Genomic DNA, 19,224 nt, shown 5'->3' with positions numbered 1-19,224 from the left:
ATGCACAATGGAAGTATGTACATTTAGACCAAAGATGATTTTTATTTATTTATTTATTATTATTATTATTTTTTCTCTCAACAACAGAATTATTTTACATGTTTATACAAAGTAATACACAAATATAGGTGCATATCTATAGTGAAAACAAATGCTTGTATACAGAGGGATATGCTGTAAATTTCTGTTTGCGTATGGTGCTTATGTGGGGTAGAGCTAAATCTTGAGTAGTTTTCTGAAGATAAGGTGGTTGTCAGTGGACCTTATGTTGCGGGGTAAATAGTTCTATAGTTTGGCTGCTTGAACAGAGAAGGATGTGCCACCTATTTTTTTTTATGGTTGGATTTTGAGGCGAGATGCTCCTTTAGATCGAAGGTTCCTTTGTTGAATGTGTTTGGTGATTTTATTCCTGATGAAGAGTGGTCCCATTCCATGTATTGCTTTGTGGGTAATACAAAGCAGCTTGAACGTGGATCTTCTGGCAATTGGTAACCAATGCAGGGCTTTCAAGGCAGGGGAGATGTGTTCTCGCGGTTTGATAGGCAAGAGTAGTCTGGCAGCCGAGTTCTGAATCAGTTGTAGTCTTTTCATGGTCGTTAAAGGTGATCCGTGGTAGAGGCTATTGGCGTAATCGAGTTTGGGAGATGGTAGCTTGGACCTTGTGTGAATATCCCAAATGAGGGAAAATTCATCGCAGCGTTTTTATAGTAGCAAAGCTTGATATTGCTAGTTTATCCACTTGGGCATTCGTCCATAGCTTGGAGTCCATGGTCATTCCGAGGTTTCTTACTTCCATTGATACTAAGGCAGTGATCCCAGTTCATCAATGAGAAAAAGGGCAGCATTTCTGGCCCTAGTCCCGACCAGTCTCGAACAGGCTCAAACAGGCAGCAGCCCTTGTCCTCTCTGCCCTTAACAGGCTCAAACAGGCAGCAGCCCTTGTCCTCTCTGCCCTTAGCCTCGATGCCCAGGCTGAGACGCCCTAAGCCTGGCATTTTATAGCACTAGTAATCATTTGACCCCTTCAACCAATGGGAACTCCAGCTCTAACACTATCCAACCACAATACTAGCCCTAAAATCTAGAACCAATAGGAGACCAGGACCTTACAGCCAATCTTTGCCCTAGTCCAAGCACCCAAGCAGTTCAAAAACCCTGATCTCTATGTCCAATACAGGCCCTAGCTCTACCAGTAGTACCAAAACAAGTACATACAACCAATGGCACAGGTACCCCTAGTCCCCACTTCCAATAGAAAGCCTAACCCTACTCTAAGTCCCACACCTAGTCCAGCAACCAATCACACCAGAAGCCCTAATAGCTACTTCCAATTAAAGGTCTAACCCCACTCTACTCCCAAAAACCATTAACATAGGAAGCCCTAGTCCCTACTTCCAACAGAAATCCTAACCCTAGCCAAAGTCCCAATCAATCAATCAGAGTACTTGTAAAGCGCGCTACTTACCCGTGAGGGTCTCAAGGTGGTGAGGGGAGGGGGTGCAGCTACTGCTCGAAGAGCCAGGTCTTGAGGAGTCTTCTGAAGGCGAGTAGGTCTTGGGTCTGCCGTAGGTGGGTAGGGAGGGTGTTCCAGGTTTTGGCGGCGAGGTAGGAGAAGGATCTGCTGCCGGAGGTTGTTCGTTGGATGTGGGGAACAGCGGCGAGGGCGAGGCTGGCGGAGCGGAGTGGGCGGGTGGGGGTGTAGAAGCTGAGTCTGCTGTTCAGGTAGGCTGGTCCGGCGTTGTGGAGTGCTTTGTGTGCGTGGGTGAGGAGCTTGAAGGTGATCCTTTTGATTGTGGGGAGCCAGTGTAGGTCTCTCAGGTGGGGGGTGATGTGGCTGCGGCGGGGGACGTTGACGATCAGTCGGGCGGAGGCTTTTTAGATGCGTTGTAGTCGTCGTAGGTGTTTGGCTATGATTCCTGCATAGAGTGCGTTGTGATAGTCCAGTCTGCTGCTGACGAGGGCCTGTGTCACCGTTCTTCTTGTTTCGGTCGGGATCCACTTGTAGATCCTGCGGAGCATGCAGAGGGTGTTGTACCCGGAGGAGGAGACGGCGTTGACCTGTTTAGACATGGAGAGGGAGGAGTCGAGGATGAATCCTAGGTTGCGTGCATGGTTGGTGGGTGTCGGTGCTGTTCCCAGTGTGGTCGGCCACCAGGAGTCGTCCCAGGCTGAGGGGGTGGGTCCGAGGATGAGTACCTCTGTCTTGTCCGAGTTCAACTTCAGACGGTTGTTCCTCATCCAGTTGGCGACGGCCTTCATTATCTCGTGGAGGTTGGTTTTGGCGGTGTACGAGTCCTTGGTGAGGGAGAGGATGAGCTGGGTGTCGTCAGCGCAGGAGATGATATTGAGGTCGTTTTGGCGGGCCACTTGTGTGAGGGGGGCCATGTAGACGTTGAACAGCGTCGGGCTGAGCCCTGGGGGATGCCGCAGATGATGTCGGTGGCCTCGGATCGGAAGGGCGGCAGGCGGACGCTCTGAGTTCTGCCGGAGAGGAAGGACGTGGTCCAGTCAAGGGTCTTCTCTTGGATTCCAGCTTCTAGGAGGCGTGTCTTTAGAGTGCAATGGCAGACCGTGTTGAAGGCGGCTGACAGATCCAGGAGGATGAGGGCTGATGTTTCGCCGTTGTCTAGTTGGCGCCTGATGTCGTCTGTGGCGGCGAAGAGGGCTGTCTCAGTGCTGTGATTTCGTCTGAACCCGGACTGGGACGGGTCTAAGATGTTTTCTCGATGCCCTTTGCCGGGAACGGGAGCAGGGAGATGGGCCGGACGATGATTGAATCACAGACCCAGAAACACTCAGACCCCTCAAATACTCAACCAATGAGGACATTAACCCTAATCCAATGGAAACACCAGATACAACCACCAATCCGTGTAGACATGTCCCAACCACTAGCAGACCATATAAGGTCCCAGCAACCTCAGACAAGGTTTGCTGACCAGGGAGTTGGAAGCTGTTTCTCCTGTTCAGAATGCAATCACAGGCAGGCTAAAACTACAATTTTAAACTGTAACAATCACAGGCAAAGACAGTAAACACAAAGTGAAAATCGTTTTTTTAAACAACTTTTTGTCTTGGGAAGAGACAGCACTAGTCTGTCTCCTTACCACTTCTTGGACTCTGCTCACTGCAATCTGGGGCACAGGTAGGCTGCAACTCACAAGATGGAGGAGAATGATTTGGGGTGCACCCAGCAAGGACTTAAGGGGCCTGGGCAGGTGTGAGAGGAGGGCAAATACTTGCCTGGTAGCTGAATAGCCAATGGTCTGCTGGCATGGGGGTGGGGCTGGACAGCTGCTTCTCCTGTTCAGAATCTCCTAGGAGAGAGACAGGCTCAATACACACTTTGGACTTCAGCAGGTAAGGGCCTCACTAACTTGAAATCTAACAATACTGTTTGAATAAAACTTTACTCCCTCTGCTGGCCAGAAAACGAAGTGCACAGGCCCTAGTAAACACCGTTTAAACAGCTCACAGAAGCACCCTCTGATGTAGAAAATCCCTGTTGCTAAGGGGGGGGGGCAGGGGGGCTGGTTTCACTGGCTTGTGAGCACAAAATGGTGGCTGGGAGTGCACTGTTTTACCTACAGGTCTTAGCACAGAGCAAAGGAGAAATTTGGAGGGAAAACAGAATTATCACCAAGGAATAAGAGGGACAAACTACAGAGGTTGGACTTCAAATCCCACAATTCAACACGCTAAATGGAGGGAATCATGAGCAGGGAGAACCACAAGTTTAAAACACAACACAGGTGATAAAACAAACAATCACAGGCAGGCTAAAACTACAATGTTAAACCTTAACAGCCACAGCTAAAGACAGTAAACACAGAAAGTGAAAATCGTTTTTTAAACCACTTTTGGTCTTGGGAAGAGACAGCACTAGTCTGTCTCCTTACCACTTCCTGGGCTCTGCTCAATGCAGACAGGAACAGGCATCCAAACATATATTAGTACATACATGAGAGGAAAGTGACAGCCTTCAGAGACTCTGGTGCTTTTATTACAATGCGGATGAAACATTTGTCATCCTGACAAGATTTTAGAGGGGAAATTTAGCTACTAACAAACTTACTTTGAATAAAAGCAGCTGCAGATATGGCAGATGCCTCTTGCCAGCATCACTTTATGGGCGGATGACACAGTTCAAACAGTAAGGTGAGTATTAGGAACAATCTTTTCAGTGAATTTCCTTTTGGGTGTTCGCCTTACTCTGTTGCAGATGATGGCTGCTGGTTTGACTCTTTAAAGTATATCACACCTGGTGTGCTTTGGAGGAGATCACCTTGAGATAGATGCTCCACCACGACTGAGCTAAATGAAGGCGTATTGTGCCAAGAATTACTGTGGAAGGCTAAGTGCTACCTTCCCACATTTGTTAAGGACTCTGATACGGCATCAAAGTCTGACAAGAAGGACTTCTCTATGGTACATGACATGTCACAGGACTGACACCCTGACATAACACGAGTGTTGTGCTCTGGCGGGAGTACAGATTCAGGCTCAATGGGGAAGCAGCTGGTGCTCCGAAGACTTCCCAAAAGTCATAGTATTATGGAAAAATCTTTCCAGTGTTGAACATGACCCAAATCAGTGACTGATAGTACCTGATTACTATGCAAAATTCACACTGACACACAATCTCACCTTAGCTAGGCACCTCAGTTGAAGAAGGCAAAGCAAAGGCTCTTTCCACATTTTTATTATTTTCCAGAAACTTACCCATTGTAGGTTGTGAATGCAAACATGTATTGCTGGGCATGCTGGGCACAATTATTTTTGTTTTAGGAATAGTAGGGGCCAGATAATGACTCCTCCCTACACTACTGCCTGTGATTAAGGATAATGTCTACTGTATAAGTGTTGACTTCTCAGATAGTGTATTAGTTAACAGGAGCTATTGCTCAGCTTATGCTCTGTGGCCATATGTTGATGCAGGATGTGGGAGATGGACATGTACAATCGGTAACACAAACACATTTAGAAATCCAGGAGAGGGAAGACCGTGCATGCCTATAACAAATCTTATTAAACACCATACAAACATTGACTAGATTCAATCGGGGGTGACCCAAATTGGGGTCTACTCCCCTCACGTATGCAACATATAGACACACTTCTATTACTTTCACAGGAAACTAGCAAGCACTTAATGACCCACTTCACAGAATTTACCTGGGATAGCTAGTATGTTGTCTGTTGACTTTGGGTGTAGCTAGTAAGGTCTGCACCACACTATCATAGATGGGTTACCACCAACCATTAGCCTAACTCATGGCTTGGTCATGGGTACGGTACTTACTAACGATAAAAGGAGTATCACTTTCAGTGGGTCCTTACATTCCACCAGAGTCTCGCGGTTTGTTGGGTATCAGTACAGAAATCATGGAGGGCAACTTTCAAGAAACCTGTAACACAAGACCTCTACTTCGAAAAACAATTTAATTTACCATAATTATTAGAGCCGGGTGGCACATGACTATTTTATCAGTCACTTTACACCTTGTGGTCTCGTTAGAGTATTTAACAGGTTATTTTCCCTTTAATGGTTGTGTCTGACAGTGAAACCAATTTCATGTCCATGTACACGAAGACAATGTATGACAGGTGAGGAGTTTACTAAAAGTTGTCTACCTTATTCTATCCCAAGGCCAATGGTCTTGTAGAGTACTTTAATATAATGGGCATTCTAAAAGCCTTGTAAAGGAAAAAGTGGGATATCCTTCTATTCGGGCTGCCCACAGGCCTTCACACTTAGGATGCTCTCGAGAATGGTGCATAAGGGAACCTGAAGTCACCCACCGGAGTTGTGCTTGATTGTGTTTAGAATTCAGATAAAGATAGCCCATCTCCTCAATAAAGCCATGGGCAACCTCCCAGCAAGTAAGGAATGTGTAAAGAGTTTGTGTAGCCAAACAACCCCTCTTATAGTCATCACAAAGCCCACAAAATTCTCATATTGGAACCCTTTTGTTTGAAATTGTTAACCTTCAGGCTAGAATTTTTTCCAAGAAATGTAAGACTATAAAAGTGCCTCTTTTTTAAAATGGTGTTTCTGTGATGCAAGACTGTGAAGCAACTAATCATATTACATATTTTTGGTATCCAGGATCCTGAAACAGTTCTTTGTAACAGCATTTGGGGTCAAATCAATTCATAACAGACTGTTAGCCAATCACCCGCATTGGGGAACTGAATGTACCCTTTTTGATTTAGAGGCCAAAATACAAAACTTTGAGAAAATGAGAAAATGTAGCAGGAAAAACACTCGGGGATCACTTTAGGGAATTTTATACTGTAAAGCCAGTGGCGGCTCCTCTGCTAAGGCGGAGGAGCGTCACCCCACATCTATTAAAGCAGTATATATAAAGGCAGCACAGGATAAAGGAAAAATAAAATGATAATAACGCTAAGTTACTACCATTTTATTTTGTCCTTGCTGCAGCAGCTTTGCCGGCGGGGATCCTCTGCTGACAGAGCAGGGAAGGAGAGGAGTGGTTTGCCCTCCAATAGTGTGCATACATGTTTGTCAGGCCGTCTAGGGCCGACTCAACAGCCATGCTCACTTTGGATGTTCTCTACGCAGGCTGCATTATACAACCTGAGAGGAGAACATGTCCAAGCCCTCAGTCCCTGTGTGAGCGTGAACCACAGTGCTCAGACCAATCACAATGCTGAATTGCAGTGTTTTGATTGGCTTAGGGGAGCCAATCACAAGGCTGCATTGCACCGTTTGATTGGCTTATAGGAGCCTGATTGCCACTTTGTGTTCCTGTTTGGGAGACGACGGTGGAGAGAGTGACAAGACACTGTAAGAAGATACGTTTTTTTTCTTATTTACCCCCGCCCTCGCACCCCCGATCTGTGCCAGCCGCCACTGTGTAAAGCTTGGTCATTTACTAAGAAAGTAGGAGTCTGGAACTGCATAGTTGTAGATCTAAAATTTGGAAGGCAGATTATTTTGAGTAGTCTTGTGCCAGCAAGTAGAGATTATTGTGGAGTGCCAGAGACCTCTGCTCTCTCTGTATCTCTCTGCATCTCTCTCTCTCTCTCTCTCTCTCTCTCTGTATTTCTCTTTCACTCTCTCCCTTATTCAGTGAAATTGCCTGAAGGTCTGTGGATTCTGTGCAAAATATTCTGTTTTAGGGAGGACATGTTTTGGATGCAAGTCCCTTTTTATATCTTCATGCGGGGATGCCTGTTCCCAGTAATAAATTACAAGGCATGGATAACATAAATCAGATGCTGGTTTCCATGACTCTGACATGCCAAAGTACGCAATGTAACAATATAGTCTTAGTATTCACGCTCCAATATTTTTCAAGACTAGACAGGAAGGAAGAATGATAATGGTGGCCTGGCGAAGCCCCCTGTTGTCCCTACTCCAGGCTTTGGGAATCCTCTGGGACTCTCTCTCAAAACCCTATCTTCTTGCTGACCAAGATGGGTGGGATTCATCCGCAGAATATTATGGCAAGAGTGAGGGTGAGCATTGGAGCTAGTGTCAAAGAGATGTAGCTGGCCTCCACTCTCTGAAAGCACCTTCTTTTACTTCATTTGCAATTTCAATCCAATGGGACTGAATTTCTCACAAAAGGATCCCCACCAGTGGAATTCCTCTGTTATCACATTGTTTTTCCATATTCTCCTCATCTTTCCTTGTACCCCTTCATCTTTTCATTGTTTTGATTTCAGCTGTCTTGCACACGGCTTCTAGGTTGCTTTGAGGAGTGAGCTTGGTGTGCCTAAGAAGAAGATTGATAGAATATTGAGTTTAGCTGCCTTGCATGGGCCACATTGGTTGTGCACTCTAAAAGACCATTGAACACGTCTGTTAATCGATCTGTGATCACAGGGGAACTGCCTGGGAACAAAAATGGCAGGCAAGAATTTGGTAGAACCTACCTGATAATGTTATTCTTTAGCATGATTTTGGGGCCCAAAAAAAGGTAAATCTTCTATAAGGTGCATGGGTGCCTATAGGCATGTGTTGGAGTTACTTCAAGTTTGAGAGTTTACCTCTGCATGGGGCACTCTGCCTCATTGTTGCAGCTAGTTTGGGGCATTTGTCGACTTATGCTGTTTGGGTAGTTATGGTGCTTGGTGGAATAAAATTCCTCTATATGGCTTTATAAAGCTGCACTGTGCTTCCCTTGTCCCTCTTCTGACCTGCCCAGCATCTTTTTTCCTCTAAGAGCTCAACAATCAAACATGCTCACTGGAGGTACTACCATTTTGCTGACTGAGACATTAACGGGCATATTTACTAAGAAGTGACGGAGCGGGGCGTTAGCCTTCCTGGCTTAACGCTGCACTCCACCATTTCTTAAACGCAGGGTTGCACCATATTTACAACATTATGGTGCTGCCCTGCGTTTCCTCTGCACTGGCACTAGATTTAGCAGCCTAGCGCAAACGCAGACACCCTTGCACCATAGTGTAAGGGCATCTGCGTTGAGGGGAAGATTGTTTATGTGAAGGAAGGTCTTCCTTCCTGCACATAAACAATCTTTAAATGGTGTTTTGTAACTTCTATGTGTGCTGCTTAATACAGCATACATAGAAATTGCAAAACGTCATCTTCCTGCACATAAACAATCAATGGCATTTCACTGGTTCTATGTGTGCTGCACATGAAAACAGCAAAAACGAGGATAAATTAAACATTTCTCCTCATTTCGCCAGGTTAAGACCATGATTTTCCCTGGTTTTAATTTTGGTGCTGCCTCCTAATTACGCCACCCTTGTACATGGAGGGCAGCATCAAAATCAATTGGTGTTGCGGTGGAACGCCCACCGCAACACCCATTGCCCTTCCCTTTTCACCCTCAGTATAGTGTGAAAGGGTGCTTTATATACAAGGCAACATTAAGCCAGGATAAGTGGCTTAAGGCTGCTGTGTAAATAAGGCGAAGCCCCTATTGCCACTACAATGTCCTGAAAAGTGACATTGTGATGGCAATAGGGGCTTGTAAATATGCCCCTCGAGCTGGACTGTGATGTTGGGGGCATCAAGAATGCCTCCCTACTTTGCGTTGATTACTGGTTCCTCTACCCAGGTCATGCGACTCTGAAAGTGGTGAAATACAAGATTTTGGTTAGGGCCTAAAGTTGTTTTAGCTGTGCCTCGGTGGGTTAGAGGGATTGCCTCCCGATAGTTCTGTTTAGTTCCTCATAACTTGGTCCTTTGAATTCATGATGTTTGGCACTGCCGCCCTGCTCACTTCAGTGTGCATGTCTGTAGGGTTTCACATGTGTGCCTAAGAATGAAATTGGTAGACATCGTTGGACTCCTCGCATGTGGGCTACACCCAATGGTGGCCTAGTTCATGCTGACCCGCCAGTGCCCGTTTTCAGCAATGATAACTGCAAGTATACATATTCTGCACTCCTCGCCGAAACCACTTGTCACTTTTTGGTGGTGGGTGGGTGGTTTTTGCCAGATTGCTTCATGTAGCCACAGGTCCCATGCCTGAGTGGATACGCACTATACCCCTTGATCAGTGCATTGTTTACCATTTAACTCTTTCTACTCACAAGGTTCTCAGCTACCATCAAAAGGAAACAAGAGAATTGATCCTGAAGTGAGACTTCTGCAAAGCCGTGACCGTCTACACACACTCTGCCTAAGTCCGGATTAAGGTGGAGTGGTGTTCCGAGGAGGAAGTGAACTCCCCACATCAGACTGCCAAAGCCCAGCAGCCAGAAAGGACTTGCGTATGACAGCCCCAGTTGAATGAGACTGCCCTGCTTCATCCTTGACCTATTCCTTCCTCTCAGATCATTCCTTGAGACATCCCAATTTCGAATTCTTGCCCGGGGTCTCAGTGACATCAGCTGGAGGAAGTTGCCCTGATTCCAGAACTTTTGGAATTACTTAACACATCAAACAGTTGTGGCATTAAGGTGGTTTAATCCCATTCCCATGCCAGCAGCCAACTGCCACTGCACTTTCCAATGCCCTTCGTGAGCGCATCCAACTCTCTGTGGGTGCCATGATACAGGCTCCTACACCTCCTTGACAACATGTTTGGGACACCTTGAGAGATGAGACATCCTAGTCTGTCACTGTCCGCAACCCATAGTCAAGGGCTGCTAGCACGCTAGTGTCTATGACTTATGTTGTGTTGACCGAATATTGTGCAAAAATATCGAGGAACAAAATATCAAGAAGCTAAATCCAAATAGCTAAGAATAGATTTACTTTTCTTAACTCCACATCTACATCCCCCTACATATATATGTCATCACAGTACATATATGTGGAGTTAAGTATAGTAAAACTATGTTGGTGCTTGATTTTCTTGGCACAATATTTTGTCCACACAATATTTATTTCAATATTTTTGCCAAACACCCCTTCCAGGCGGCAGCGGTGACTGGTCAATATGGCTCCTCTCCCATACTTATCCAAGGAAGCTCTGTAAGACATGTGTTTTAGTTATCTTTGAGAAGGATAGGGACTAAGTATAATTAATAAAAGGTTTGTGGACTTTGGATTTGTCAAATTTTGAAATGTAAGTTCTAGTAGATGGTCTCTTCTTCCTGAAGATCATTCTATTAAAAGGGCACTGCAGCAGTGGTAAGTAAACACATAAAAATGACTACACTCTCAAATGATGGATGTTAAAATGTATTCATATCATAAATTCAACAATATTTTCCCACTAAATTAACTGCTTTATATATAGAGGGAGGAGAGCGTTTGGTGGAAAGAGTAAGTGTTCAGAAACCTAACAGGGAACAGTTGAATTAGGATCTAGTATTGGTAAGCAACTAGATTTTTTATTAAGATTTGGGAACATATTTAGCCCTTTGTTTACTCTTCTGACCCATCACAAAATAGATTAGAATCACAAGACAGGCAATAGTTCACAAACCTCATTGTTGGGATTAAAATTGACAAAACCTGAACTCCACGCCCAGTTGTGGGTGTGCAGTGTTAGATTCAATGCCTCCTCAATGGTTCATATGATGCCCCCAGTAAACACAGTGTGATGTCGGTAGCCCGTAGGCGGCAGTTTCATCCTTCAAGATGAGTACATGTTCTGGCAATGTAAATTGAACACCTTTTGCTGGAGCTGCATCCCTAAAGGGAACATTTGAAGATGCTTCATTGTGAGTGGAATTTATGGGATATCTTTCTAAAGAGTCAGAAAACTGACTCTGTAGGTAGGTATTCCATACATATGCCCCATTTCTTCCATATAATATAATCTGAAACTAGACTTAATAGCAACACAAATCAAAACTGTAAAATAAATGTGTAATATTATTGTGCTTGGAGACCTCAAGTCACTTCAAACCCATAGCGTAATTTAAATTGTTTATATTTTCCAGCTGCAACGTTTGGGGGTTACTAAAGATTCCAAATACAATACTCCAAACTCAGAACGTTTGACACCAAATCAGAGATTAGCCTGGATTGCACGAAGAGCCTTTGTGGCTTTGTATGTTTCGGCTCACCGAGGTCATATGCAACTCGTGAAATTTCTTCTAGAAAATGGTAAGATGGACTAATCCTTCAGAAGTATTTCTACCTCCAGGCTGGCTCTTTTATTAAGTCATGTTTATCAATTTCTTGAATTTTAACAGTGATTTTATGGAAGCTTTTATACAGCATTTAAATAATAGTACAAAGATGTATGGAGTTAACAAAACAATTAAAACGTAGACTGGTTCATGAAGAAGAGATAGAGTAAGTAATATTGCCCAGCATGAGTAGATGTACACCTGTTATAAAAACAAACAATCCTTTCTACTTAATTTGAAGTGAAAACAATAGAACAATAGTTTTAAGAGGAATGTTGTTTAATCACATCCTCTTCAAGGCAATGTTTCACAAAAATCATCTTGCAATATATACAATGTGCCCAGAAGGAAAAAAGGGGGATTTATTCCGGGTAGAACTACGCCACCCGCGACTAAGGCCCGGGCTACGCTAGTGAGTAATGAGTATGAATGTGTGGTTCTCTTGCTGAGAAATCCAGAATTTAAAGCATTAAGGAGAAAAAGACCCAAGCATAATTGGAAAAGGGACTAACAGGCACATCCATCAAAGCCTTTTGCGATCGCAAACGGTGCCATTCGCAAAAATCGGCGATTGCGATCGCAAAATTAGCTTTTGCGATGCATCAAGGTTCAAGGCCCTCGCAATTTGAGAATTCACAATTAATTGTGAGTTCTCAAATTGCAAATTCATTTAAGGAATCTCATTTTGCGGTTCCTTAAATGCAATGAATGAAAGTAGAAAAATCAGCGATTTCGCTATTTTGGGGGAGCAAATTAACAGGAAGTTGAGCTTCATGGTAATTTGCAAAAACTTTGAAAAATGCACTTTTGTGCATTGTTTTAAAATTTCATGTTGCACACACGCGCAACATATGTGCATGGATCAGTTTCAGGGGTGCAACAGGGTGTCCTTTTGACACCCTGGCACCCTTGAAATTGCATTCTCATTTTGCGATTCTCTAATTGAGATTCGCAAATTGTGAATGTCTTCCCATTCGTTCCTACGGGCCTCTAGGCCCATAGGAATAAATGGGGAGATATTCCTTAATTGCGAGTCGCAATTTGCGTGTCGCAATTAAGGAATGTTTAGAAATCGCTATTTTTTAAGCGATTTCTACATGCATAGGGTTTTGGGATTCCTTAATTGCGATTCCTTAAAAACCGCAATTAAGGAACTGCAAAAGCCAACAATGATGCATGTGCCTGTAAATATTTTAAGAAGATTCTGAGAAACAGAATGGATGGGTAGAATAAGAAACAAAGAAACAGTATATGGAGTAATGATAGAAGAAAGGGAAGAGGCAGTATTTGGCCATAAATCCACTTGAACAGAAAAGAAAAGTAAAAAACAATTATTTGTAAGGGAATCCTCTTGTCCATACTTCACTTGAGCAAACACTGAGCCACAGCTCCTATTAAGACTTCAATATCAATTCTGAATGTATTTATTTAGGTGTGTGATTGAGCACAGCTTTTTCTTTAATATTGTGTAATCTATGTGTTTAATTAACAGCCTACTGTTCCATATTTACACATTGATACTCAGGTGTATCTCAAGGCTACAAGCAAGAGTGAGACAACAGATCAAATATATCTTTGACAACATGCTGTCAAAATGAGGAAGCCTTAATGACATCAAAACTGAAATCTTAATTTGTGATCTAATTGTATCATTCGAAAAGCCTTCAGGAAACGTTAATGGTAAGCCCCTCCCCAAAAAAAACAAATCCCCTTTTAGCTCCCATATGGGTTTTTTGTTTCAGCTACTGCAAAAACCCAGATCAGAATTACACCAAGCCTGCCATGAAAGTAGAACTTTACTCAGAAAATGTTCTTTTTGTTGTTTTGTGTAATGAAATTCAGGAGTTTCTGAAGAAATTATTGTTCCAAAAAAATGCCTTAAAGGCTTTGGAGAGGTAATTACAGTGGCAACAAACAGATGACCACAATGAAAAGTACAGGATCTACTTTTTTTTTCTAGTTCCTCCACCTGCTTTTTAGTCTCACTATATTTTCAATACCTAAATAACCTATAGCAGAGCATTTTGGGTAAATATATCCTAAAACTGAACTCAATGAGGTTTGATTGCAGGACCTGTCCTTCAGATCATGCCATGTGCCTTCTTGCACGTATTCTCTCTGGTGCCAATCCTTGCCTTTTACGGCTTAAGAACTTTCTGTTGGGGAAAAACCTGGGTGGGAGCACACTGCCTTGACAACTCAGCACCGAGTTCAATCAGATGAACTTTAAATAATGGACCAACCATGGGAATACCAAAATATTGTTTAGTGGAAGTGTTACCATGCACTGCATTTACCAGATTGCATCTGAGTGAACTCGGTGATGGAAAGTCAAGGCAGTGTGCTCCCACCCTGTCTTTTTTTTTGATAAGGCTCCCTTGAGCTAGTTGAGCTGACAAGCTCTGAGTGATGCCTCTGCACTCAAGGTGTGGTACTGAGACCCGAAAAGACTATTGCGAAGCATTTCCAGAACCTCTAGCTATATGTGTTGCTATCTACTGATGAAGGACAACTATCTTGAAACACAAGCTAATGTGTAGAGCTAGTCAGCACTTGCTGCACCAACCATGGTGCAAACAAAAGATTGTTTAATGGCCGTGTTATCATGCACTGCATTTACCAGAATGCATCTGAGTGAACTAGGGGCTGGGATGTGAAGGTAGTGTTCTCCCACCCTTTCTTTTTACCCAGTTTCTGTTGGCCAACCATGTATTATATTACACTCCCAACAGATAGATTTACGCAAGAATAAATTAAAGAATAGCGGGTTTTGGAAGCAGGCTTGGCCTTCGGACATGCCCTGCACTAACCTATGCCCAACTTATGGGTAACCAACTGCTTTTGGGCATGGCCTTTGACTGTGTACAGCAAGGGTTTCCCCACATGGCTAGCCCTTATTCTTTGGCTTAAACCTGGCCAGAGCCTAGTCTGCCTTTTTTGTTGTATTGTTCTGTTTTACTCATGTGGTTGTAATGGTAATGCAAGCATGCCTGCATTGCGGGGATGATTATTTTTGTGCAGGAAGGGAAACCTTCCTGCACAAAAACAAAACCAACAAAAACAATCACAAGAGGCTTTTCCCTCTTTCAGAATGCAGCACACACACGAAAAAGAAAAACAAGGAGAAATGAAGATATTTCTCCTTGCTGTGCCTCTCTTATGCCTCCCCTGTGGAGGCGTACGTTTTTGGTGATGCCTCAGAGTTATGTTTTATTTAACCCTGGGCGGGCAACTTCGCTACGCCCACAAAGTGGGCGTAGTGTTGCCTACTTCGCCCATTGCAAAGTAGGCGAAGCAGGCAACACTACGCCCACTCCTTGGGCGTAGCGAAGTTGCCCACCACCCGCCTCCCTCCCGCCCTCCCGAGCATACCTAATTTTTAAGAAATGGGCACATAAAAATAAATAAAGACACTTACCTTGTCCGCGGCGTTCCGGGGCTCCCTCTGCTCGTTCACGACGCCGTCTGCGAACCAATGCGCATGCGCATTTCTTGCGATAAATGCGCATGCGCGGTCGCCCGTGCATGCGCATTGGTTAGCAGACGGCGGCGTGAACGAGCAGAGGGAGCCCCGGGATGCCGCGGACAAGGTAAGTGTCTTTTAATTATTTTTATGTGCCCATTTCTTAAAAATTAGGTATGTTCGGGAGGGGGGCATGCGGCACGTAGTGGGGCTACGCGAAGTGCGCAGGTGGGCGTAGTTTCTCGCACACTTTGCGTAGCTTCGCGTAGCCCCACTACGCTCACTACGCCCAGGGTTAGTTTTATTGTAAATCTGGGGCAGTTTAAAAAAAAAATGGATATAGCTGGGAACACCCACTGCAGCACCCATTACACACCCTTTTAAAGCAGAAAACTGTGTTAAAGGAAATAATATTTGCAAGGCAGTATTAAGCAAAAGAAAGTGGCTTCATGCTGCCTGGTAAATATGGAGCAGGCTCCTGCGCCACCGGAGCATCACAAAAAGTCACGCACCAGCGGCGCAAGGGCCTTATAAATAAGCTGAAGTGATTTTAGCTGACCAGAGTAGGTTTATTGAGTTGGTATGGGTATCCCCTCCCTAATTAATAGTCCAGTTTCTGACAGTGAGATTTTAACTGGGAGAGACGAATACCTGCTATCCTGAGTTCAACTTGGAAATTAGGTAGAAAATGGAGAATTAGTACGTAACAAACTGAATTCCCGATTTTTTTTCTTTTTTTCTGGGTCTTTTCTCTCAACTAATGTTGGGCAGGTTTGATCTGCCTGATCTATCATGGAAAAACTACCAATAAGTAATTATTATCACTGCACACTTCTGATACCTGTGCAAACTCCTGTTTGTACATGGATTGGAATTTAGTCTTGAACATATAATCAGGGCATTGCCTTATGAGTGTGCTAGAACTTAGGGCCAGATGTAGGTAGGCAAATACCGGTCAGTAACGGCCGAAATTCGGTAATTTCGGCCGTTACCGACCGGTATTTGGAAAATGAGATGTAGGTGGGCATTTTACTGATTCGGTAAGTTACCGAATCGGTATTTTAAGGAATCAGTAAATTACCGATTCCTTAAAATACCGAATCGGTAAATTACCGATTTTGCTATGTAGGGAGCACTCAAATGAGTGCTTTTCCCCTTTTAGGATTCGTTATTTACCACCAACTACAAGTTGGTGGTAAATAATAAAAACCTTGGAAAAAGCATTTTTTTTTTACTTTTCCAACAGTGACATGTTAGGGCATGTATGTCTGCAACATGTGCACCCATACACAATTGAGGTGTGCAACAGTGGTCAAAGTGACACCCTGCCACCCTTCAATGTTTCCCCCTTTTACCGAATTGGTAAATATCGATTAAGTAATTGGCATTCATTCCTATGGGCCTCCAGGCCCATAGGAATGGAGGTCCATAGGAATGAATGGCAATTACCGAATCGGTATTTACCGATTCGGTAATTACCGAAACTTACTGATTCGGTAATATTTTCGGTAAAATTACCTACGTCCCATTTGCCTGTTCTTAAATACCGAATCGGTATGATTCGGTATTTAAGAATCGGAAATCTGGGATTACCTACATCGGGCCCTTAGTGAGGTGTTTACTGTGCCCAGTAAGTACTGATACCTCAAGATGCTTTCTTTATCAGGAGTGGTAAATACCTTGTATTCTGAGTTGATAGTCAGATGATTTGGGAATCACATGTAAAAAGAGTAGCTTGCTGAACCCCTTTTTCTCATGTACAGTTTCCCTTCATGTTATTCCACGTACAGTTTTGCAGGTTAAACCTGATCACCTTTACCAGGGTAACATTGCATGTGTGCGGCAATTACCCCATCACTTTTAACTTTGGTCCCTGCACAAACTCCTGTTCGCCTAGGTATCATAATGTAGCCCTGCGCTGATCCTCATGGCCCATGCCACTTGGATGATAAGCCTTTCACTGCATAATCATGGCAGCTGTCATGAATCTGCCACCCTTTTTAATCAAGGTCTTTTTGCCAAAGGCGCGTACTTGATAAAATCCACTGCTTCAATTGACCCTCTCTGTGGTTGCAACGCTCATGTAATTGTGTATTATCATTTTGCAGATGCAGATGTTTGTGCAAAGACACAGCTTGGCACAAGTGCTCTCCATGTTGCTGCCTCCATGGGGAAATCAGACTGCCTGGAGGAGCTTCTTGCCCATGGTGCGCAGATCAGCGATGTGGATGGAAAGGGCCGGACGGCTCTGGAGCTGGCCCACATCTGGGGCCACAAGACTAGTGAACGCAGGTTGTTTCTCTTCAAGTGGCGGCAAAGAGCTGCGGGCGTCAAAGTGAAGATGCACCTTGATGACTCTGAACTTTTTGCACATCAGAAGTTTGACTCCAAGCTGAAGACATGGCGGTCAGGCACACACGCCAAGCGCTATATGGCCAATCTTCTTAAAAAGGGGGAATTTCAGGGCTCGAGTTTTAGTGCTGCCAAAAACCAGTGTACCAAATCGTATCCTTCTGAAGCATTCAAGAACCAACCTAATCTGAACACCAAATCCGACCAGGTAATGGTGCCCTGAAGGTATTTCTTTGAGTCAGACCTATGAAGTACACCTCTGTAGCAGGTTTAAGCAATGGTGCTGTAGCTTAAGACAATACTCTTGCATTGCTGTATCACAAACATCTGCCCTTTGAATACATTTTGGAAATTTCTGCTGTCACTTGAATCCTTCAAAAAGCTGGTGACCACGAGGAAACCCTCAAAACTACAGAGATTCATAAAGTTGTCTAGAATCAAATTATTACATGCTGTAAGGTGGACATTGCACTGTAACATCCCAACTTGAATACGCTTACTTACCCCAACACCGACTTTCTCAAGGATCATCCTTGTTAAGCCACTCAACAATGAATTGCTGAAAATTATGTAAAGAAAGCCACTCGCAGGATGCATTCACCTCTTCAGTGGAGCAATTCCAATGGCCTTGGCTTGAGACTTTGTCAATACAGGTTCAAGAAGACTTTATTCTATGTTAGATACAATCATAAAAGAGCAAGATCACAGATGAAAACATTAAAACAGACATGTTGCTTTTATGCCAATTCCACACAGTTGGAAAAGGTTGTTAATCCACGTACCGAAGGGGAACAAGGTGATCGCTAAGGCCAAAAAAACTTAAGAGGGGTCAGCAGTGTGGAAGATCTGACGCTGTCACTCAGACAGACTTTTTGACTGATAATGCACCAGTGATGGCACAAGTGTTTTTGGTGGTCTAGCCTCCGAGGTCCTCAAAGACAAACACTACTATATCTGCACCGACCCTGGTCTGAAGGAGTTGCCTGTCTTTGATTACTTCGAAAAACTCAAGGTTCTGACTTGGTCTGAGCTCTCTCCTATCCTTATTGATTTGGGAGCTCTTGAAACCCAGCTTATGTCTATCCTGGCTCAGCAGCCTCTGCCCCTGCTAAACTCCCCAAAAGCTACCCTGCACAACCCTATTGCCCCACCCCGGCAATTGAATTTAATGGTGATAGGGGTTCCTTGTAACGCTCACCCTGTTCCCCTACCATCCGCTATCACTGAAACACCAGCTCCCGCTCCTATGGTGGGGGATGCAGTAGAAACCGTAGCTAACCATGACCTGCTTCCCAATCGTACCGTTATAAATCTTCCTCCAGCTGTATTTCCCTATGTGGTAGTTTTGACTGGGGTACGCCCCCCTTCCGATACACAGTGAGAAGTCATATGGTGAGCTGCAAAATAATGTATTGGATTTGTTAGCGCAAAATAGGGATTTCCCCCTCACCCTTGGTGATGAAATCCTGTTTACACAAAGGATTGGTTGGATAGGTCCTGGCCCCATTACCCCTCAAGGGGACTGTGTTATTGTTAATTTTAAATCCCTGTCCCTAGCATAGGTGATATTGGGTAGGAACCTGAGTCTATCTACCCCCAGTATGTTCCATAGTCCCTGTTCCTCTTGGGTATTTCTACAAACCAGACGCTTGGAGTGTACTGTCTAAAAAATCACAGTGTCCGGCAGTACAGGGGCGATGCTTTTATGGAGTTGAGACCAGCATCTATACTACAGGGTCATTCTGATATCCCCCATCCCCGTCAAGAATTGTTTTAACCCCTTCAGTGCTGATGACAAAGCCAGCTCGTCATGGGCTTTACCTGCCCTGTGCTTATGACGAGCTGGCTTTGTCATGTAAAGTGGGATTTAGTGAATG

General features: G+C 44.1%; 1 protein-coding gene across 1 annotated transcript in view; it reads left to right on the top strand.

Moving 5' to 3' along the window:
* LOC147706078 (ankyrin repeat domain-containing protein 60-like) overlaps positions 1-18,096 on the top strand; it is a 44,214-nt gene extending 26,118 nt beyond the window's left edge. Inside the window, exons 3-4 of the mRNA XM_086929022.1 lie at positions 11,341-11,506; positions 17,104-18,096. Coding sequence (XP_086785148.1) covers positions 11,341-11,506; positions 17,104-17,570 — 633 coding nt within the window. The 3' untranslated portion in view covers positions 17,571-18,096. The remainder of the gene's footprint in view (positions 1-11,340; positions 11,507-17,103) is intronic.
* The last annotated feature ends 1,128 nt before the right edge of the window (positions 18,097-19,224 follow it).

This window comes from Lissotriton vulgaris, chromosome 7 (assembly GCF_964263255.1).
Source record: "Lissotriton vulgaris chromosome 7, aLisVul1.2, whole genome shotgun sequence".
NCBI classification, from domain to species: domain Eukaryota; kingdom Metazoa; phylum Chordata; class Amphibia; order Caudata; family Salamandridae; genus Lissotriton; species Lissotriton vulgaris.
This window is presented reverse-complemented; position numbering and strand designations above follow the sequence as displayed.